The following is a 24,849-nucleotide window of genomic DNA, read 5'->3' on the forward strand; positions in this document are numbered from 1 at the left end:
ATGATGGAAAGGGAACATACCAAGGGCCATCAGTCAGTGCAGTGGATTTAGTTACAGTTACATGTTTGGAATAGTTGAGGCAATGGGAGCAACAGCAGAATCAATAATCCACCGTGAGCCTCCAGATCCTATTAGCCTATTTTGCTGGCCATGCTTGGCTGTTGTTCTAAGATATTGCATCTTGGATTACTGTCCCTGCTTCCTTAAAGTCCGTAAGGTGATGATTTCCTTTCTTCTTCCTAAGATTCTCAACTTTTTTGTGGGGCTACCAAGAGAAAATAGAGAAAAGAATTAGAAGGAATGATTTATGTGTTCTGTTAGTATTTCTTTACACATAGCTTTTACTGATCAAGAGAATGCCTTCTGTACTTTCTGAGAATTTACAATGAAATGTTAATACCAATTACACATCCAGCAGTGAAAACCACACAGCTTTTCTGCTTCATGGTAAACCCTGCCCAAATCCAATCAGCTGAATTCTGTCCCTCCTTCTTCCAGCTCATGGAACCTAGCAGACTGTGATTTGGATGACTCTATGCAACAGATCTGTAAGAGTATGAGTGCTTTCCCTCTCAGAAGTTCTCCAGCATATTTCTTTGGATCTGTATGACCTTTATTCCCTCTTAGGAGCAGGAAACTTTAATTTCATTCTTTTTTTTTTTCCAATTTATTTATTTTCAGAAAAACATTACTCATTATTTTTTCACCACACCCAGTGCTTCATGCAAGCTGTGCCCTCCACAATACCCACCACCTGGTACCCCAACCTCCCACCCTCCCGCCACCTCAAACCCCTCAGACTGCTTTTCAGAGTCCATAGTCTCTCATGGTTCACCTCCCCTTCCAATTTACCCAAATTCCCTACTCCTCTCTAACGCCCCTTGTCCTCCATGCTATTTGTTATGCTCCACAAATAAGTGAAACCATATGATAATTGACTCTCTCTGCTTGACTTATTTCACTCAGCATAATCTCTTCCAGTCCCGTCCATGTTGCTACAAAAGTTGGGTATTCATCCTTTCTGATGGAGGCATAATACTCCATAGTGTATATGGACCACATCTTCCTTATCCATTCATCCGTTGAAGAGCATCTTGGTTCTTTCCATAGTTTGGCGACCGTGGCCATTGCTGCTATAAACATTGGGGTACAGATGGCCCTTCTTTTCATGACATCTGTGTCTTTGGGGTAAATACCCAGGAGTGCAATTGCAGGGTCATAGGGAAGCTCTATTTTTAATTTCTTGAGGAATCTCCACACTGTTCTCCAAAGAGGCTGCACCAACTTGCATTCCCACCAACAGTGTAAGAGGGTTCCCCTTTCTCCACATCCTCTCCAACACATGTTGTTTCCTGTTTTGTTAATTTTGGCCATTCTAACTGGTGTAAGGTGATATCTCAATGTGGTTTTAATTTGAATCTCCCTGAGGGCTAATGATGATGAGCATTTTTTCATGTGTCTGATAGCCATTTGTATGTCTTCATTGGAGAAGTGTCTGTTCATATCTTCTGCCCATTTTTTGATGTGTTTGTCTGTTTCGTGTGGGTTGAGTTTGAGGAGTTCATTATAGATCCTGGATATCAACCTTTTGTCTGTACTGTCATTTGCAAATATCTTCTCCCATTCCGTTGGTTGCCTCTTTGTTTTTTTGACTCTTTCCTTTGCTGTGCAGAAGCTTTTGATTTTGATGAAGTCCCAGAAGTTTATTTTCGCTTTTGTTTCCTTTGCCTTTGGAGACGTATCTTGAAAGAAGTTGCTGTGGCTGATATCAAAGAGATTAGGTCTTTTATCCATTTTGAGTTGATCTTTGTGTACGGTGTAAGAGAATGGTCGAGTTTCATTCTTCTACATATAGCTGTACAGTTTACCCAGCACCATTTATTGAAGAGACTGTCTTTTTTCCACTGTATATTTTTTCCTGTTTTGTCAAAGATTAATTGACCATAGAGTTGAGGGTCCATATCTGGGCTCTCTACTCTGTTCCACTGGTCTATGTGTCTGTTTTTATGCCAGTACCATGCTGTCTTGGTGATCACAGCTTTGTAATAAAGCTTGAAATCCGGTAAGGTGATGCCGCCAGCTTTATTTTTGTTTTTCAACATTTCCTTAGCGATTCGGGGTCTCTTCTGATTACATACAAATTTTAGGATTATTTGCTCCAGCTCTTTGAGGAATGCCGGTGGAAAATTATAAACTACCAAAATTGAACCAGGAAGAAATCGACAACCTGAATAGACCTATATCTAATAACGAGATTGAATCAGTGATCAAAAACCTCCCAAAAAACAAGAGCCCAGGACCTGACGGATTCCCTGGGGAATTCTACCAAACCTTCAAAGAAGAAATAACACCTATTCTCCTGAAGCTGTTTCAAAAAATTGAAGCAGAAGGAAAACTTCCAGACTCTTTCTATGAAGCCAGCATTACCCTGATCCCCAAACCAGGCAAGGACCCTACCAAAAAGGAGAATTTCAGACCAATATCACTGATGAATATGGATGCTAAGATTCTCAACAAGATCCTAGCCAACAGGATCCAACAGCACATTAAAAAGATTATCCACCATGATCAGGTGGGATTCATCCCTGGGCTACAAGGATGGTTCAACATTCGCAAATCAATCAATGTGATACAACAAATTAATATGAGAAGAGAGAAGAACCACATGGTCCTCTCAATTGATGCAGAAAAAGCATTTGACAAAATCCAACATCCGTTCCTGATTAAAACGCTTCAAAGTATAGGGATAGAGGGAACATTCCTGAACCTCATCAAATCTATCTATGAAAGACCCACAGCAAATATCATCCTCAGTGGGAAAAAGCTTGCAGCCTTCCCATTGAGATCAGGAACAAGACAAGGATGCCCACTTTCACCACTCTTGTTCAACATAGTATTAGAAGTCCTAGCAAGAGCAATCAGACAACAGAGAGAAATAAAAGGTATCCAAATTGGTAATGAAGAAGTCAAACTCTCTCTCTTCGCAGATGACATGATTCTTTATATGGAAAACCCAAAAGACTCCACCCCCAAACTACTAGAACTCATACAGCAATTCAGCAACGTGGCAGGATACAAAGTCAATGTGCAGAAATCAGTGGCTTTCTTATACATTAACAATGAAAATACAGAAAGGGAAATTAGAGAATCGATTCCATTTACTATAGCACCAAGAACCATAAGATACCTGGGAATAAACCTAACTAAAGAGGTAAAGAATCTGTACTTGAGGAACTACAGAACACTCATGAAAGAAATTGAAGAAGACACAAATAGATGGAAGACCATTCCATGCTCTTGGATCAGAAGAATAAACATTGTTAAAATGTCTGTACTGCCTAGAGCAATCTATATTTTTAATTTCATTCTTAATCATCTTTTTTCTTAAAGCATCTGAGGTCAGTATAACAGGGAAGGGAAGGACCATGAATCTTGGACAATGAGAGCAGCTCTGTGCAGTAAGAAGGCCCATTTACTTGTGATTTTGAGGGGTGTGTAGGTGGTTTGCTAATAACTGTTTTTGGTTCAACTGAAGTCCTATAACTGCACCAAAGCCATCAACACTGCCAGCCTAAAGACTGGCATATTAACCATGGGCTTCCCCAGGACACAAGGTGTGGTGGTGTTATTTCATGTAGATGCCCATCACTCATGTGGATGCCCACAGTAAGGCCCTGATGAGACCAATGGGAATAAAGCTGCTCACTGAGTCTGCATTGCCATAATTGTGGCTTGCGTTCATCATCATTATGAAAATGGCATCATCATTATGAAACTGAGCAAAAAGTAAATGACTCTGTATTTCTGGTGTCGAAGCTACCTTGGTATCCTCAGATAGGGTGAGCTTGACATTCCTCTTAGCCAGATTGGAGCCCAGCTTCTTCTTTTTTCCTTTAGTTAAATGTTCATCAATTTATTTAACTTAATATTTATTTTTTCATTCATTAAATAAATATTTATTAATCTCTAGAAATGGATAAATAGTAAGATATAATACCTGTCCTCCAAGTAACTCTAATAGGACAGACAGATATATAAACATGTGATTTATAATGCAATATGTTAATCACAATGGCTCATGTAAACTATGGAAGAAGAGGAGCATCTACAATAGACGAGAATCAGGGATATACTGGTTTCTGCTCATAATAGTTGCTTGTTTCTCTCCTTTCATAATCAGCATGGGTACATTGCCCTATAACTGTAGTCTGAAAAAGAGTGGGAACTTCTGCTCATCCAGAATGAATCTTGGGACTTGAGGGTGACTGGTAGATTGGTGAAGATGTCCCACCATCAGGGGATAGTCAGCAAAAACCAGGGCACCATCTGGGAGCTGTCTTTGGGTTTATTTTCCAGTACTTGGCCTGGAATCACTTCGTAAATTCCTTTATTCATAACTGGAAAATGCCTTAACAGGTATTAAACTGGAGGATCATTATTAAGCAGTTGAGCATAAAGTTCATTAACATGTTGACTGCTAGCTCCCAAGGGGATCCTAGAAATCCCGTTCATCAGTCTGCAAGTCTCTGATCCTTTCTTTTCCAGAAAACCATGAGTGTCAGCATTCTGTCCTCATCACAACTGTCAAGAACTGTGAAGGGTCTAAGATTTAACCCTACTTGTAATCTAAGACATGGTTAATCTAAGACATGACATAGTTTCATGAATGCCAGAATGTCACAAAACTCCTAGGACAAAGCCAAGGGACTTTATTATCTATCACTGTAGCATAGCTAGATAGCAATTTCTCAAGCCCCAGTTCCTATAGGATGATGCAAAATTGGCCAAGTGATATATTCCCATGCAGTGGAGAATAACCCTCAGTCTAGGGAACAGAAATTTTTTATGATGTTCAGTAAGCAAACTTATCTTTTGTTCTGGAAGTAAATATTTTTATCATCCAAAGCTGTGGTTATACAAAGATCTTTGAAAAGATAGTCCATAATGAAAATAGTCAGTGCCTCTGCTAATTCTGAGGGCTCCAACAATTACCACAGAGTAGAGATTCCTGCAAGTATGGGAATTTACATAAGATGAAATTAACCCATCTGTGTTCATCTTCCTATTAATCATGTTCAGCTTTTACCAGATTATCAAGTTATACTTGAATCACCTATGTTTAACAGTCCCTGGTGAAAAGCTTTAAAATTTATAAAAACTTGCCTTTGAATAACTGTCCCATTTTATGTTTTCTTCTTGGGAGCAATATAAAAATGGGTTAGAAAGTGCAGTCATATTCTAAAACTAACATAAGCAATACTGAATAATATTTATTTAGGTCGTAGACATTTTAATGTGCATGCTAAAAGTTTGAAAAACAAACATTTAACTCACATTGCAGAGAACAAATAGGGAAGTATTGCTTTCTTTTTTTTTTTTTTTTTAAAGATTTTGTTTATTTATTTATTTGACAGACAGAGATCACAAGTAGGCAGAGAGGCAGGCAGAGAGAGAGGAGGAAGCAGGCTCTCCGCCGAGCAGAGAGCCGGATGTGGGGCTCGATCCCAGGACTCTGGGACCATGACCTGAGCTGGGAAGTATTGCTTTCTTAAACTTTTTTTTTTTTTTTTTTAGCTTACAGATTGCAGTGGGCCGAAAGAAAATGCTTCATGTATTGAGCAAAATAAAGACAATCAGTGTTTTGAAAATGAAACTGACAAAAAGACAAGAGTAAGTGTTAAGAGTGTTTTTTTGTTTCTGCGTTTAATGGGAAAGATATGTTTTTTTCTCTGTGAAGTGTAACCTAATTCCACCTGGTCAGCATATTGGGTTCTCCTGCTACTGAGTTGACATTGGGTATGTATCATTTTGAACAGTTGTTGTGTTTTCATTTTTGAGAATTTTATGTTCTTTGTGTGTTTTGTTGTATATTCTTAAGTTGCTGGTAATCACACAAGTGTTTGATAAGCTACTTCACTTCTCCTGTCTTCTCCTGTATGATTCAGGACAGAGGAACCCTCATGTGAGACTTCAGTAGTGGCTTTCACTTAAGGACTGAGCCACCGAGGCGCCCCCTATTGGGGTTTTTGGGCAATAGCTTCCCCTAAGAAATCTGAAATATACTTCAATCATACTTTTTTGTGGTTGTCATGTATATTTATTCAAAATAGGGAATCCCAATCAGTCATCTATATGGTAATGTTAAAGAGATCACAGTGCTTTATCTGATGCTTTAGATTCAAGAATAACTTGAATCCAAAGAAAGTATGTGTATTTCCAAGTACAAATAGTTTATTAATCAGTAACCTCAGATTTATTTCTGATCGATTGCCACAAATTGATCCTTATTTAGCCCAATGATATAAACTGGGGTTCCATTTTTCATTTTATTGATAAAGACATCAAATTTAATCATGAAAACAAGAAAATAAATCATGATTATTTTTATGAACATCTGATAAGTATTTAAAGCACACATAAAATTATCTTGGGAGATGATTCCTAAGTATTGGCTTTATTTAAGCTTCTTGAAATATGCCTTCAGTGATGTTGCTTCTTTCCTTTCTTCTGAATCTTCTGTTAGTAAGCAGAAGGAGTCTTCATTATGGCTCTATAAGCCTTCAAGTTTCTTTCATATATGGGGTGGTATGTCTACTGAATGGTAAATGTCAGTGAAGGACAGTTTTTCTGTTGATTATCATTTATAACCTGGGCTGCTTTCTGTCACTGCCAATTAGTTGAGTCTTAATGTTGACTTGATCTTGGAACCTGGGCAAAGTTCTGAGTCAGTTGCAATTATGAATTTTCATCCTTATGAAATGGGGTCTGGAGAGAATGGTCAAGAAAGAATGCTTCAGATATTTTGGAGTGCAACTTAGTGCCCGTGGGCAGAAAAAGCTGAACTTTTGCTATATGAAGCTGGTGGTTATATGCTTAATGCTCAAGGCGGAGGGGATGTGCAGGGAATATTAGATCATAGCTGTCTTCTAATTTCTACTCCTAAAACTATTTTCACAAGATTTCTCTGCTGCTTATCATTCAGCTTGATAATAGCTTTGGTAAGATACACAAGCAGATATGAGATCCTTTAAGAATGCAGCAGCCAGTACCTATTTGATCCTTATCAAAACTATGTAAGCTATAAGTCAGCCTTCTGGACTAAAGGTGAAAATTTTTCTGCTTCTATCCCTCATCAATGACTGCGAAGAATTTAGTTAACATAAGGAAGGCTGGATGGTAAGTTGTATTTCTCTTTGTAAGGAATCTGTGGAACCTAGAGCCAAATTTAACTAGTAAATAGTTTATGGACCACCTCTATAAAAGACTGTTGTCTCCTCTGCTGAAAAATGTTTTGTTTAACATTGAATCTGTTATTCAAACTATTTGAGACTGTAATAATATGCTAAAAGTGTTTCCAGGAAAGGAAGTTATCTAATTTGGCAGTGGCACAATTTTTCTCCAAAAGGCGAGAGGGAGGGTGAATGTCCATACTAGACTCATGAATACTTAGAAAACAAATTTTTAGACTTCCTGACTGTCCAAAGGATATTTGTATTCTTGCTTCCTGAAAATGAAATCATCAGGCCTTAGGAGAATACAAATGTGCCAACTTGTCAAGCAGCTAAATTAAGTAAGTGCTGGTAAATATACTAGGAAAACTTTTGTGTTTTTATCATGGGAAAATATATTGCTAGCCTACGTTATTTAAACTCTAAGAGCTTTAGTTTTTTAATCTCATAGGTTAGTTAATGAGATTTTAATGAGATCTTAAATATGAACATGTTTTGTACTATCTGGCAAATAGTAGATTTTTATTCTTTTGAAATAAATTTCAAGTCTTAAATTTGTTTTATTAAAATGGTAGACATTGTTACAGATAGTTCTTAGGGTTTCCTTGGGTCCATATCTATATTACATAACTAAGTCTATACCATTTCTTTTTGGCTGGAAACCCTTTGGACAAGAGGAGGCTCCTGCCTTGATTTCTACTTGTTGCTGTTCAAAATAAGTTCTGATTAAATTAAAGTAAGCATCAGTGAGAAGTTCTTAATTATCTTGAGAAGAAAATTAATTCTGTCACAAACAAAAGGGTAGTCATGATTATTGTAAGAACACAAGATGTTACTGTAGCTATTTAGTTCATAGACAATTCTTCAAAGGCTATTGACAGTAAACCATAATTTGGAAATCACAGTTGTTTAGATCTATTACACTGGATGTTGGTTTCTTCATCTTCATAATTAGGGTGTTAGATCATATTATTTTTTTAGGATTCTTCCAGATATAAAGTCTAATCATTTTGTGGCAGTCAATAGCAGACAAATTATATTGTATAAATAGAGTCCACTAATAATACAATTAAAGTATGTTAGCCAGCATAGCTAATGAGCCTCACACAAATTTAGACTTATGTGATAGACATGTATCTAGAACAAAAAACAGGAACATCTTCATTATGCCACATTAGTTTGAGAAAATTTCAACAGCCCAGCTCATGGGCCAGTGATTCTCTTTTTCTTTCTTTCTTTTTTTTTTTTTTTAAAGATTATTTATTTATTTATTTGTCAGAGAGAGAGAGGGAGAGAGAGCGAGCACAAGCAGCTAGAATGGCAGGCAGAGGCAGAGGGAGAAGCAGGTTCCCTGCCGAGCAAGGAGCCCAATGTGGGACTCGATCCCAGGGCGCTGGGATCATGACCTGAGCTGAAGGCAGCTGCTTAACCAACTGAGCCACCCAGGCGCCCCTCTTTTTTTCTTTTTTTTTAAAAAAAGATTTTATATATTTATTTGACTGAGAGAGAGAGAGAAATACAGAGAGAAGAAGCAGGGGGAAGGGGCAGAGGGAGATGGAGAAGCAGGGAGCCTCATGTAGGACTTGATCCCAGGATCCTGGGATAATGAGCAGAGCCAAAGGCAAATGCTCAACCAACTGAGGCACCCAGGCACCTGGACCCATGATTCTTAAAGTATGATTCCCCCAACAACCAGCATTAATATCTTCTAAAGACTTGTCAGGAAAGCTAATTCTTAGGCTCCACTTTAGATCAAGTGAATCAGAAATGCTCAGAATGGGACCCAAACATCTGTATTTTAATGAGCCCTCCAATGGATTCTTAGGTTTGCCGCAATTTGAGAACCACTGCCATGAGTAGTAAACCTCTGACTTCCTTCTGAAGAGTCACTCGACATCTTTTCTGTAACATGCTTTAAAACAGTCAGTTTAGGGAAGACCTAGAAAGGGATTCGAAGTTTTATAAGGCAATTAAGATAGAAGAAATGCACCATACATACTCTTTAGGTTTCTTGTTTGCAGTTCTCATTTGTTGGTGAGCCTCCCCAAAACTCTGTGTGCTGATTTTCTAACATAATTCAGAAACGTATTAATGTCTGTATTGGTCTCTACTCACGGTTGCCCACTTTTGACCATAGCTTAATTCATAACAGGCTTCTGGAAGTTATTATGCCAGGTAGGAGATGTCTTCCCTAAAAATATTGATCCATAAAAATCAGAATCAGAAATAACTTTTTAAAGATTTTATTTATTTTCTTGAGAGAGCAAGAAAAAGAGTGAGAATGGGAGAGAGAGAGAGCACAGAGAGAGAGGGAGAAGCAGGCTCTCCACTGAGCAGGGAGCCCGATGCAGGGCTCCATCCCAGGACACTGGGATCATGACCTGAGCCAAAGGCAGCTGCTTAACTGATTGAGCCATCCAGGTGCCCTAGAAATAACTTCCATTTACATTCCTTATCTTTGCTCAGCAGGGAAAATTACCCCATTTTTGTTATACTTTTAGTGGAATTTCAGTATGCTTGGAGATGCTTTTTGCCATCATTGAGGTTTAGACAATTGATTTCTGTTCTTTTACAAAGTAGTGTTTTCAACTGCAAACTTTAGCTTGCTCCAGTTTCAGGACTTACGAATCATGCCACTTGTCATATGATGTGGAAAACTCTGAAGTTACAAAGGGCAATAGAATTTGCAAAATTTATTATATATGTGTTTTCCAGAACTCATGAAATTTTATAAATCTAGTAAGAAAATTAAAATTAGGAAATGAAAATAAAGATATCAATGAGAATTCTAGACATTTACTGATAAAGAAATATTTTAAATTTAATGTGGTTCCTTTATTTTATTATTTCCTTTGAGCAATCTTAAATAAGTGGAAGTATCTTTTAGGGCTAATGCTCCGTGTTCAACTAAATCTAATAAACAAAAGGTGAAGTCTGGAGATACAGTTTTCTAGAATCCTAGTGAGAAACAATGAGGATTTCTAATCAGATCACTGGGAGAGGAGGGAATTTGACAAGACTTGGTTAACAAGTAGATTTGAGAGATGGGTGTTAGCAGAATGAAAATGGGGATATTTAGGTTGCCTAATGGACAAGCAGAATGAATTCAATAATGACGTCTTAAATTTGAGATAATGGTGGCTAAGGGGAAGTATTATTAGAGTGTTGGAAAAATTGGTTAAGAACCAAGTGTGATGTCAAAGTAAGACAGTGTGATAGAGTGAAAAGAGAATAAGGTCCACAGTCAGAGATCACAGTTTATATCTTGGCTCTACCACTAATTAGTCACGCAACCTCAAGCAGATGAAATGGCCTCTATTGCTATTTGTAAAATGTAAGTAGTCTCTATCTTGTAGGGCCATTATAAGGAACAAATGAAACAGTTTTATATGAAAGGACTGATAGATAAATATTCTGATTATTGTTTACATTTGGAGACATGACTGGAGAACCAAATGTCTCCTAAAAGCATTTAAGTTTTAGATAATGTTTTGGTTCTTTGGTACTTTAATTTTTTTTATTAAAGATTTTATTCATTTATTTGACAGACAGCACAGGTAGGCAGAGAGGCAGGTAGAGAGAGAGGAGGAAGCAGGCTCCCTGCTGAGCAGAGAGCCGGATGCGGGGCTCCATCCCAGGACCCTGGGATCATGACCTAAGCCGAAGGCAGAGGCTTTAACCCACTGAGCCACCCTGGTGCCCCAGGTCTTTGGTACTTTAAATCCAATTTCTTAAGCAGAAAAGAGCTAATCTTGTGAATTAAAACTGGTGAAGGTATTAAGTGGATACTATGCAAATACTACACTGGATGGGACATAAAGTTAGGTCCCTTTTAACAAGAACAGAGAGGTAATTGGGTGCAGAGAAATTTGACTATCAGAAACTATCAGACTGAAAAGGAAGCATGATGTAGGAGTAGGTCATAATTAGAAGCCAGGGATCTTGGGTCATTGTCTTTGTACTCGATTATTTGGGAGTTCTTGGACAAATCACTTGGCCAATCTATGCCTCAATTTCTTAATCTAATATGACTAGATAAATTATGTTTTAAGTTATAATACACTTATAACACTTTGATAGAATAGGAAAATTATTGTTAGAGAATCCCAACATTGCCTTAATTTTTTTCAAATTAAAATATATCTGTTAATGTACTCTGTTAAATACTGCACCTTCTGATTGAGAATAACTTTGCAACTTGTCTCTGTTTCACTATTTACTGTCCTTGACAATATTTATAAGGAATCTTCTTTTCCTTAATGCTACTCAGCCATGGGGAAGAAGATTTTTATGTTTGTTTGTTTTAAGGAATGAGAACAGAATAGGGATTTCCTTGCCTTACATAGGTACCTTAGATGCTCTCCATGGTCCTTATTTTAAAATGGTTCCAAGTTAATCTTCCTGGAGAACTAAGTTCAGAAATCCCACAGAATCATCCTCTCACTCCCACCCCATATCAACTTCAAGTTCCACACAGCAAGGCTTACCAACTGATTGCCCCCAGTCTGAAAAAAGCACAGACTCAGGATTTAAAGTAATTTTTAAAATTAAATTTATTTATTTTCAGCATAACAGTATTCATTATTTTTGCACCACACCCAGTGCTCCATGCAATCTGTGCCCTCTCTAATACCCACCACCTGGTACCCCAACCTCCCACCCCTGCCACTTCAAAACCCTCAGGTTGTTTTTCAGAGTCCATAGTCTCTCATGGTTCATCTCCCCTTCCAATTTCCCTCAACTCCCTTCTCCTCTCTAACTCCCCATGTCCTCCATGCTATTTGTTATGCTCCACAAATAAGTAATTTTAATAGTAATTTGAAGTAATGATTCTGCTCAGTCCTAAATTTCTTCTACTACTGCCCTATAAGGGAGAATCTATCTTCTCCTGGAAAGCCTCTAGTTATAGGATATTTACCACCTCACAGGGTGTTCACTTCATCTGGGCAAGTTTAAATATTATGTAGTTATTTATTAAAATTAAACTCATGATATTCAGACCATTTTAGTACTGAGTGTATTTTCTGTTTCCTAATGTCAGTGAAAGCAAAATGGTAAACTTCTAAGTATCTGGAATAATCTTTTCTTTTTAATGAGATACTGTAGTTAACTCTGGCTAATTTGGTTTACTAACGTAAAAGGTAGAATGTAATTACTCCTCATTTTCTGGTTGTTGAAGATATTGTGCTTTATCTTTGAGCATCTTGTAAGGCCTCAGGGTCAGTGTTCTGCCTTTTAAAGAACAATGACTAGATTTCTTTACTAGTAATGCAGGAGATCAGGTTTTTGTATTACCAACTCTGACATATTCATAAAGCAGTTTTAGCTAGTCAATCCAAATGTCAATTTACTGATTTACTAGTTGCCTCTGAAGCAACACAAATACTACAGAAATGATATTCTGGTCATTTGATATTTCTGTATTTAGGAACTTAGTTTTTGTTTTGTTTTGTTTTGCTTTACAAATGTTTGAAAACAGCAAACCATACACTGACGGTTCAGAGAATATTCAGATATAGAGCCCTCAAACCAAACATTTGAAGTTTATGGTATTTACTACCTGGATAGATGAGTTAATGATTTTGAAAGTACATCAGATCAGCATTATACCGAAGACGGGATGGGACTTGGCATTAGATGATCAAGCTTCATGACCTGGTTCATCTGCTAAGTCAGTAGCGTGCCCACCATGCACTAGTTTACCAACTGAATAGCTATATAAATTTGAGCAAGTCAATTTTTTCTGAGTCTCAGTTTCGTCACCTGTAAAATTATACTTAATTCACTGGTTGTAAATACTCAATGAGAATATGTATATGAATGTGTCTAATTACAGCCTGCCAAATAAAAAGTTAATGCTAAATCTGAAAATTACTCTTTATTTTCTGTATTTGTAAATACTATGGTTAGTGTAAACACATATTGAGAAACCAAGCTATATTAAAAGTGATAGAGTGCAAATCTTATGTTGTATCCTGATTTTAACACTGTTTAAAAAAAAAAAAAAGTTTCTCTGGGATACATCTTACTATTCGTTCAAAAAAGACTTTCACATCTGCTACACATTTGGCCACTGTTCTAAATACTGGTGATACAGCCACAGACAAAACAGATAAACTTCTTGCTCCCAGGAATACATTTCAAATAAAGGATGTGGTACAATATGAATAAAGAAGATAATTTCAGATTGTGATGTTTCCTATGAAGGAAATAAATAGGATTACTTAATAGAGAATGGTAGAAGGGAATGTAATTTAATTAAGGAGGTCAGTTGGGGAAGGTCTTATAAAGTGCTAATATCTGAGCAGAGACTTTAATGAAGAGAAATGAGACAGCTATAGGGAAACCCAGGGGAAGAGGGTTTCAGACAGAGGGAGCAACAAATTCAAGGCCATGAGGAAGAATGAGAGTGAAACACTATGTTTGAGGAACAGATAGCAGGCCAGTGTGATGGGATGTAAAAAGGTAGTGTGGGAAGGGCAGTTAACAAATACTACAGAGGGGATTAAATCAACTTGAAAACCAAATAGCATTTCAGATCATATAGCTTTCCAGATTTGTGGCCTATGCACAATTATTGGGATTATTAGACTCTATGCGACTCACAGCATTGTATAATAGTATGAAAAATTAAGCTTTATAAGGAATGTACTTACTGTTCAACAAACTTTATATAAACTTTTTTTTTTAGGGCAGTGGTTTTTTATTGAATTTTTTTATCATTTATAGTATACCACGTGTAATTATCTAAATTTCAAAGATTGTTTCAATTTGATGATGATAAGGGGGAGTGTTTACATGGTTATCAGTTACATATGTTTCAATTCACTTACATGAGCAAAACTGACATGCAAACCATTGTGGAAAAGTAGGTGAAAAATGAACACTTCTTGATTTCTGGTGGTAATATTTGACTCCTTCAAAAATTTTGTTTAATATTTATGTGTGCCTTACAAAGAAAACTACATACTTAACATACACAGAATACATAGACTCCTACCTTTCCTAAATCATTTTCAAGATGTGATACCACCCAGATATTTTTTCATCATGGAAACTGTCTAGAGAAGTCAGTCCTTTTCTAGTTGATCCTAATTTCCTATTTGCCTCTGGAGAGTTTGGAAATGAGGGCAGGCATTTTGCCATGATCTGCCTGAAGTCTATTTATTTTACTAAGCTAACAAGCTATGCAGATGTCATTTGTGCGCCTGCTGTCCTGAGTATATGGAGAACAGACAGACGGGATGGCGGTCCATGTGGGTGGATTTCTTCAGTTATTTCCCTTGGAGCTAATCTTTCTAACTGGAGGCTATTCCTTGTGGGCTACTCCCAAGGCCCTTATAAGCCGTAATGACCTCAGTATAGGAGCCCAGAGATGTGCCTGTCTTTTGAGGGAGAATGCAAGTTGTTTGTAATTAGTCTGCACAGAGTCGAAGCTACCTTCTGCTGGAGAAGGCCTTTCCCATCTGTGTGTCTCACTGTGAGGTTGGACCCACCCAGCGAGGTAGAAACTGCCTCAGGTTTTTGGGGTATGGAAAGCACGTTGTATTCTGGTTTGGAGTAACTTAGGGGCTGTGTCACCTACGGTGAGTTACATAATCTCAGAGAGCTTCAGTTTCTTTATGCACGAAACAGGGGTTGTATTTCCTTTTTGAAGGGTATAGTGACCATCAGAGATTGTATGTATAAAGTATCTGCCACATTACTTCTGATAATAGCCACATGACAAATATAAATATAATAAATATAAATATTTGTATTTGCAAATATCTTCAGATATATCTTTAGATATATAAAACCAATCTATTTCTTAAATATACAATACATGTAATATATAGTCTCTCATATATATATATTCATATATCTATATATCTCACTATCAATGATAGCTATCTGTACATATGGTTCTCAAGTAGATGAAGAGTATATATCATAGGTTAAAAATATCTCTTATCAAAAAAAAATAAACAACATAACTGATTCTGTGATCATTCTTTCCTTCCCCAAATATTTATTTTGTACCTCTTAAATAAGGATATCATGCTAGGTGGCAGAGAATTGCATTATATCTGTACTCGAGGGGTTTAGATTCTAGGAGAATAAGCAAAGGATATTTTTCACTCAGACTCTTTTCCCCCCATGGGGGGGAAAAAACAAAATAAAGTAATGCATATAAATAGTTAGGATACAGGCTTAGTACAGGTAATTTATAAAAGTAATTTTCTGATATCAAACCTCCAATAGTAGATTTTACTTAGAATCAACATGTTCCTGGATTGGTATCATTAACCTGAAGGAATATCAAATCAAGTAAAGCAATTTTCAGGCTGTGGCTTTATATCTTGGCAAATACTTCTTGTGAAATCACAGACCCAATTGAGCTCTATGTCTGTAAAAAGAAAAGAAAAAAAAAAAAGAAAGAAAAGCTTCAAGCTGATGCCTTGTTAATTTTAAAAATAAAAGAATGTTTCCCTTGAGACAAAGAAGTGGATTATCTTCTATCATCTTTACATCTGAGGAAAATCAATGGAGAGCAAGGTATACACAAAGTAGAAAGCTGCAGCCTAAATAGAACTATACTTCAAAATGTTAGTTATTTTCTTTTATCTAAACATTCAAATGTTGTCCAATTAATCACATGTGGTAAACACAACCTAATGATTATAGAACATGTATATTCCACATGCTTTTAGAGCACATTTGTACTCACTGAACATTACATGAATGATGCTCTATTTTTTCCCCAGCAGAGGCTGCATGTTGTTTGTAAAATGCCTGCTTTAAAGTGCTTTTATTTAATGGAAACCCACTGGATGTGTATGTGTAAGCTGCTTGCATAAAGATGAAAAACAGTATTGATTTACTTCTTTTTCAAATACAAAGTGTGCATTACATTCTTCTTCCTCACAACTCCTAGCTAATCCTGTGGATCCTTCTCAACTCAGTACAAGGTTCTTCTCTGTATAGCTTTCCCTGGCTCCTCTATTCTGGATTAAATGCCTCTGTGTTGTGATTCTCAAATACCCTAAGTACTTGCTGTATTGTACTAGTTGATTCATTTGTAGGCAGGAATTTGGCTAGCTTTTACTCACCCTTGTGTCCCCACATAAATACATACATTGTGAAGCCCATTTGTTGAGTTAATGAGATACTGCAGTAGGCAAAGGGAATATAGAGTCAAAATTGCCAATAAAAAGCCCGTGTTCTAGTAAGGGATACAATCATTAATCCAAAAATCATATAGCAAGCCCTCAATAAACACATGTTAGGGGTGCCTGGGTGGCTCAGTGGGTTAAGCCTCTGCCTTTGGCTCAGGTCATGATCTCAGGGTTCTGGGATGGAGCCACGCCTCAGGCTCTCTCCTCAGGGGGAGCCTACTCCCCCACCCCCTGCCCCGCCTATCTCTCTCCCTATTTGTGATATCTCTCTCTCTGTCAAATAAATAAATAAACTATTTTTAAAAAGATACTAAGTTAACTAATATTAAAACAAAACAAAACAAAACACATGTTAGATGAATGACTTCGGAAGTGTATGTGGTATGCCAGAAGCTATGCTAGATGAGTTGCCTTCATTCTGTAGACCTTTACAGTTTGTGGAGTGTTTCATCTGTGATTAGTCAGGCTGAAGGTTAGTCAAGCTTCCTATGTCAGTTTGTCCATATCTTAGCTTTCTCTACTCTAGGGAAATGGATATGGTTCCAAAGATACCTTTCTTACAAGGGTACCTTGTAAAATATCCATCTTACTCTGCTACATGATTTATTTCCTTTCTCTAGTTCCTGAGTGTTTCTGTTACGATCACAACCAACAAAACTTGGGACTTGCAATAAGTTACTACATAATTGTCCTGAGGAAGTCATTTAAATTTTCAAGGTGGTAAGAATGTCACAAATGCTTTATCAACTTTAAAGTGCTGTAGGAACATAAAGCCTAATGATTTTGAGGATGAATATAGCAGTCAGTCAATCAGTTGCATATTGGATAGCTTGTTTGTGTCACAGAAACAATGAAACCTGGTAAAGTTCAAAGACATGATGTTATATATACTTGGAAACAAGTTTAGGAAGTAATGAGTTAAATTATTATTATAATGTAATAAATGGGGAAGTAAATAGTCAAAGTGATGATTTTTTAACCTTTTGATATTGCTGAACCATACGATAGTCACCTAATTGAGTGGACCAGAACCTGGGTTTTATTTGTGTTAACTTGGAAATAATCTGAACTTTATTACACCAGTAGCATAACAGTTTTATAACTATAAAAAAGTTTTTGAACCTCCTTTTTTTCTTTTCTCCTCTGAACACATAACTGATTTGGTATGAACTTTTTGATATTTTAAAAAAATCTGTAGGAAAGTGCATTCATTTTGGTAGAATAATGACATGTCAGTTTCTAAGACACTCATCTATTTAACAATTGGGAAGATATCAAGGTTAGAACCTGAATAATTCATGAAAGGTGGATTAATTTTGCATGTTCATCCCATTTTAAAATTGTTTATTGTAGAAACTATATTTTTTTAATGAAAAATGAGGGTGTGTGTGTGTTTGTGGTAGGTGGGGAATGGTTCTACTGGTATCTTAAAGAGGTAATCACAGTATGCATGGGTCCCTATTCTTAATGTTCTCAGTGATCTAATTGACCATGCGTTTTCTTAGGAGGCAAAAGGAGGCACTGATTTTCCATTTTTATTGATCAGGTAGTGCTTTCCATTCTGTCATTCATTCTCTCTAATTCCCCCACCCCTTCTCTCTGCACCCGTTTCTTTCTGTCTGTTCCCGTCTGTCTTTGTCTATGTGTCTAATAGGATGAAGGAAAAGTATATTATTATCCAGAGTGATGCTTTTCAAACATCTCAAAGGCAGTCTGTGTAGCAGTTTTGCTGGAAGATAGGGAGGGACTTGAGGGGAGGGGAAGGTTAATCACTTGGCTGTTGAAATGCTGCAGAAGGGAACACAAAGCTCAGCCCACATAATGAGTGCCCGCAGGCAGCCAGTGAGGAGGAAAAAGTTCGGGAAAAGAACTCATTTCTTGTCTCTCAGAATGTGGAACTTTTGTAAACACGCTGGAACCTCCTGTCACCCCAATTTTATAATATACTTATTTCTTAAAATATTTAGGTTGTGTATTCACAACGTCAGTGACCACACAAATAGGTACGGAAAGAAAAGAAGAAATTTAATCTTTCTAAGTTAAACCTCCAGATCTGCAGTTTTTAATGTCCCTGGCCCGATTTTCCTTTTCCAGCTGTTAGTCATTTGTAAGAAGCTGCCCTTGTAATTGCAAGTGAGTTGGGATGTGATGTATTCAGCACTGCGTGCACCGTAGCTTTTCAGTCATATCTTTCGAGTCATTTAGACTCCCGGGGAATCATGTTCATAATAAATAGCTTTTTATTATCCAAAGCCGCTGTTCTGGCAGCAAAACGACAGCCCTTTGATAGATGGGCCGGGTAGTTTTTTTGTGTTGTGCTTACTCAGAGTTGTTAGTAGGAAAGACGAAGGCAGCAAAGGGGGGACTTTGGCAAAGCAGCTCTTATGGGTATACTGAAGCAGCAGATCAGAATTCAGAAACAAGAACGAGAGCTGAAATGTGATTCTCTGGTGCCTGGTGTAACACTTCTCTCCACCATAGAACTGTGCGGGGCACTCTCAGGAGCCTCGTTCCGATCTCCGAATCCACTAAAGGACCATGCAGCCGCGGAGCCCAGCAAGCCACCGGGAAGTTTTGCCGGAGCTGATTTCTAGGGGATTTTCCGGTGCCTAGGAGAATCCTGCTTGCTTTGAGCTGTATGGAGGAGGGCTCCAGTTTCCCATGAGGGGCCCCCTTGGAAAAGCCGTCTGTGCAGAATCCTGGCTCTGCTTCTCTCTGTGTGCTATTTATCAAAAGGCTTTTCTCACCTTTGCTGATTTGCTGGTGTGATTTCCATGTACTGAGTCCTGTGTAGGGATCCAGGATGGATTGCCTGTGCATTGTCACCACAAAGGTAGGATAGGAAACAGGGCTGTTGTGTGCAGCATTTTTCTATTATTATTCTGGTCCTGTAATTAAACAGCTCTGGTAGGTGCTGTCAGTTCATGAGATAAAATGATTAGTATAATGTACTTTGCTGGGCATTTTGTTCCCCATGATGGTCTAAGGGTCCTATCCTTATTTGATTTCAACTTCTTTAGTGATATTGTGTGTTTGTACAAATGAAAGGGGGAATTTGCCTGTGTTTTTTACGGGAAGGATTTGCTTTTGCCTCTATTTATAGCTCAATATTAAAATATCTATAGTAGTAGTATAGCTTACACATCATTTTAACATAACATATAAGGGTAGTCTTTCTGAGTGTGATAATTATCTTTTCATTTAAAAACCATGTCTCCTATGCTTGAAGAAGCCAATCAGCTTTACTGTGCCTTGACGTATTGTTTCTGATTGGAGAATTCTGACATTCTGTATTTTAGTGATTTTTTTAAAGGAAAAAATATTCTTAGGTCCTAATTTAAAATAAACAGACAAACACAATAGTTAATGTTGAACCAATTCTATTTTGATTAGAAGCAAATGAAATATTTGCATTATCAGAAATAGAAATAAAAGTGGGATTGGAATAAAATCAATAGGCATTCCTTCTGTAGGTTTATAGAAAAGACCTAGAAATTTCGAATGCATTTTATTTTATTCTGTCATCAGTTCAAAATAAGATATTTAAATTTCATAAACACTGGTTATTTAAAATTACTATTATTTTTTTAAAGAACTAATTAAAATATACTTATTCATCAGCTTCCTTTTTCACTTTGCATGTAGGCACACCATGAGTTAGTTTGAGCTATATCTTTTAGTATCTCACATTGATTAGACACCCATTAAACATGACAAAATCAATAGCTTAGTGCATAAGACTCATTAAGTGTAGATTTCCCACTGTGATCTCCTTTGACCACTAAAGAAAAGATTATTTAATTTTGAAGCCACAAGCCAAGTTCTTTTCCAGATTATATTTCAAAAGATCTTAATGGATCTCTTCCCGCATGACCTAGTATCACATGGCAGCTTCATTGATGTCAATAGAGCTGAAGCCTAAAAATTTCTGTTGGGGTTAGTTGACCAGCCTCAAAATTACATTAGTACCTTATTTTACTTTTAAAAGTTGCCAACCATCCAATTCAGTTTTTTCCAGGTAAGTCAGCAAGAACAAACTAAAAAAAAAAAAAAAAACCAAAACGCTAAGTGAGAAATTTTATCTCCATAGGTTTTCTAGAAAAGGAAATAGTCTCTTAAACGTGTTGTACTTTCACTGACATATTACAGTCAGTGTTAGTTTTCTTGAGTGGTTACTGTCAGGTCTGACTTACATGTGTTTCATTTATCTCCAAATCATAATAACTGCAGATACTGTGAAACATAATTAACATAATTAGTACTTTAAAAATAAGTTATGAAAAGTTATTAATTACAAACCCAAACTATAATCTGTTGTATTGAACAATTTGTTAAACAATTAAATCGGACACTGAAATCTTAGTTTCCTCAATTTGGAAAACATGATCTAGTTAAGAAAATATGTCATGTGCTTTATATTCTTTTAACAAAGTATTAATGACCACTGGTAAAATGAAAAATTACTATTCTACTTTAAATGCTATATCAGACATACATGTCATTATTCTAATATTTTGGTTTATCATATAAACTATACAACTCAACAGGACAAACACCTGTATGAGAATTCATGAATTTTCTGAATTATATTCATGAATATTTCTAGGGTGGTACACATATCATCTTTATAGGACAAACATATTTACAACAAATTTATATTATGATGGTAGTAAATAATGCATGACTGATTTAAAAGCTCCATATGAGTGAGAGCCTTCCTGGCCAGCTTCAGATCCCAAATCCTGTCCACCCAAATCCTACTACCATTGGTACTCTCTTATTTTTCCCCAAGTGGCCGTGCACTGGGGATGTCCTTGCCACACTTTCCTGGGACTCTTTGATAGGACACTTACCAACAACTTGGAAATTTTAATTCTAATTTAGCTCAACTTCCATCTCATTCTTCTCTAGCAATGAGTCTACCTTCTAACTACTCTGGCCGAGATGCTTTCTTCAAGTCTGCCTTTATGGCACCTCTGTGTGAGACTGGAACTCCTAACTATCCTGATCTGTCCTGGGCTCCACCTCACCTACAGTGCATCTCAGTATCACCCTTGTCCAAGTTTTCACTGGCAGGGAAACATAAATACTTCCCCTGGTTCTCTTTTCTTCCTGTGTTGGCATGAAAGGCACTTACTGTCCCACTTGGACCCATGTCCTTCTATTACACTGTGGAAGTAAATTTCTCTTCATGTCTCTGCTCCACATTCCTAAGAATGGGTGTTAGAAGATTAATGAGAGGAGAGATTATGACAAATCAAGACAAAGCACTGTATAATGGCTTATAAAAGGATCTATTAGACATACCAGAGAAGTGTTTTTATTTTTAGCTTTTCTACATATAAAAAAGAAGTGACTGTGACACATTTCATAATAATCTAACCCTTCTGATAAAATAATCCTATCCTAGATCTCACCCATAAAACTCAGGTTGCTTACTGTCTTAATTACTCGCCTGGTCAGACTGATTTGCCCTCAGGTTTGGGGTAAAATCTTTTAGGCCAGGAAATAATCAGAGCAACCAAAAACAGAGTTTCTGCCACAGGGATCCCAAGGTCTTTTCAGATGTTCAGAAAACTCACTTTAAAAGAAGATTGAGTCATCTCTTTTATTTGACTGTTCCTGTCCAGTTTCACTTTCCACTCTTTTGTCACAGATGTCACTACTGAGAAAAAGAAGTAACATGACTTAGCGTGAAAAGTAGAACTCTAGAGCAAGACTTGGACTTAAACTGTAGTTCTGACAATTACTAGCGTAAGGTTTACCAAGTTGTTTAACCTGATCTCCCTGAGCCTTGATTTCCTCATCTGTGAAAAAGGTGTATTATCTGAGTGCGAGTGATGTTGTGGTAATAGAAAGTACCTACCACAATTCCTGGTATATGGAAAGAATTCAATACAGAACACTTTATTGAGTAGCACACAATTTTTTTTTTAATTTTATTTATTTAACAGAGAGAAATCACAAGTAGGCAGAGAGGCAGGCAGAGAGAGAGAGGGGAGAAAGCAGGTTCCCTGCGGAGCAGAGAACCCGACGTGGGGCTCGATCCCAGAACCCTGGGATCATGACCCGAGCTGAAGGCAGAGGCTTTAACCCACTGAGCCACCCAGGCACCCCAAGTAGCACACAATTTATATCTTTGATCTATCCCTGTGTTTGGTTGTGGTCACTGAGGAAAATGAGGCCATCTTAATAACACTGATTAAATGCTATTTACTAGTTAATATAACACATTTTATAGAATGGGCATTTCCTTTTCTTTTAAGATTTTATTTATTTATTTGAGAGAGAGAGTGAGGGTGAGCACCAGAGGGAGAGCACGGGTAGGAGGAGAGGCAGAGGGAGAAGGAGAAAACTCCCTGCTGTGCAAGGAGCCTGATGTGAAACTTGATCCTAGGCCCTGAGATGAGCTGAAGGCAGACACTTACGTGACTGAGTTACTCAGGGGCCCTGGAGTGGGCATTTCTTAAATGTGTTTTGAATAATTGTAAAACAATAGTCCCAATAATTTTGATAACTAAAGTATAAGGCAGATAATGTTAGACTATGTTAGGCAGAGACATTCTGTTGGGTGATTGGTCAATAGGACAACAGTTCTAGATGGCAAAGCAGAATATACAGGGGTAAATTTAATAAAATGCAAGCAGTAAGTTGAATTTTTCTTTTCTTTTGTAGGGATTCTTAAGTAGTAGTAGTAGTAGTAGTATATGAAGTAGTATATTGTATTGATTAAAGAACAGAAGAAAGGTGCAGCTTTGTAAAATCAAAATAAATCTGCACTTTGTAACTTTGTGTACCAAGAGGCATCTGGTTATCAATGTCCTTGCCTGTCAAATGAGTGTATTTTATTGCGCCTTTGAGGTTCTTCCTTTTCTCTTTCTAACCAGTATTATTCTAAAGTGCATTATCTCTGCAAATATAATTAATTATGTACACTAAGTATCTTAAAAAGTAATAGTGGGTAAAATATAAAATGATATCATTTCCCATGTCTGTTAACCACACTTACAGACATTAAAAAAAGTTTAAAAAAATCTGCAAAGATGACTACAATATGTAAGGTAGCTGCTGTAATTTGTAATAGAGGAATGATGGTACTATTAATTTTTAATGTTTAATGATATTAGCAGGTTACGGTGCATAATAAAATTCAAATAGCAGAATGAAAAGTGGAGTAGGCAGTATAAAAGATGCTTTATTGATGTTGTTAATACTATGTCTCTTCTGTAAGTAAGAGATCACTTTTTGGCTCCACCAACCCACTGTTTTTTACACTAAAGTTGCTCAGAATTTCTAAAAGAAAATAAGTGTTGCTGGGCATTTGGAAGATATTTTTTTCAAGGCTACTGAGCATCATATTACTTATGACATGAATAGAAAAAATAAATATTATGTTCTTAGAAATAAATTTATCATAGCAATATTTATAACTATAATTTTGGGGGGGGGTTAAATAATTTTTATTTTCCACCGGACCTTTATGTAGAGAAAATAAAACAAGTCACCAAGGCAATGAATGGTTTGCCTGAGTGGCCCTGTCTTCATAGACAAAGCTGTTAATTTATGCAAGTGTGTAGTTCTGTCCAATCTCATGGCGGAAGCAGCACACCCATTCATTCATTCTATTTATTTAGCAACTATTTATTTATTGAGTGCCCGGTGTATACCTGACATATTGGTAGGTCCAGGGATACAATGAATAGTCTTTTAGTCTAATGGAGAAAACAGCTGATTATAGAAATAACAGTAACATGTAACAAAGGAATGAACGTAGAATATTATGGCCATGAGCAGGGGGGTATCTGAAGAATCTGGTGGGCGTAGATGCAGGATAGGCAAGGGCTTAGTATCAAAAAAGAGTTTTCTGGGGAAGTGACAATTAAGCTGATAGGTACAATGGAGAGCACAATGGGGATGGGGAAAATGTTTTAAGCAAAGTCCTAGATGTAATAGATAGATAGATGATAGATACACAGATAATGAAGTGAGGGAAGAGAGAGACAAAAAAGAAGAGGGAGAAAAGAGAGAATGGTACTTTTAAGGAAAGAAAAGTCAATGTAGCTGGGATCTAGGGGATTCAAAGTGAGTAACAAGATACAAAGTGTGCAAATAGGTAGGGACCCAGTTAGAAGTATCAAGAAGTTGAGATGTTTTCTTAAATAGGATTTTCCCTTTATCATTAACAATGATCCTAAACCCTCATTTGCTCTGACTTCCACACAGTTTGTTTCTCTGATAATTGAGCTTTCTCATTCTATTTTCTCCACATTGCCCTTTGCCCATCCTTACACCTATTTAGTAAAAATAGTGACTTTACATTTCACTAGCAGAGTGGCCGTCTCCGGACTGTATTTTTCTCTTCCATGAATTGGAAATTTCTCACAGTCTTGTTTTGAGGGTTTAGTGAGGTGATAAATATAACATGCTTAACATATTGCCTGGAGGGGTGGGTGTGCTGCTTT

General features: G+C 37.0%; 1 protein-coding gene across 8 annotated transcripts in view; it reads left to right on the forward strand.

Moving 5' to 3' along the window:
* The window catches only part of DLG2 (discs large MAGUK scaffold protein 2), a 2,052,576-nt gene that overhangs the window by 481,633 nt on the left and 1,546,094 nt on the right, over positions 1–24,849 (forward strand). For 7 of the 8 annotated variants that reach the window (XM_044258404.1, XM_044258405.1, XM_044258399.1 and 4 more), the window contains one exon: positions 5,575–5,670. In XM_044258404.1, coding sequence (XP_044114339.1) covers positions 5,575–5,670 — 96 coding nt within the window. Of the gene's footprint in view, positions 1–5,574; positions 5,671–18,998; positions 19,221–24,849 lie in introns of those variants that run through there. The other variant, XM_044258408.1, reaches the window with a different exon arrangement.

The sequence above is a fragment of the Neovison vison genome, chromosome 7 (genome assembly GCF_020171115.1).
Source record: "Neovison vison isolate M4711 chromosome 7, ASM_NN_V1, whole genome shotgun sequence".
Classification (NCBI taxonomy): Eukaryota; Metazoa; Chordata; class Mammalia; order Carnivora; family Mustelidae; genus Neogale; species Neogale vison.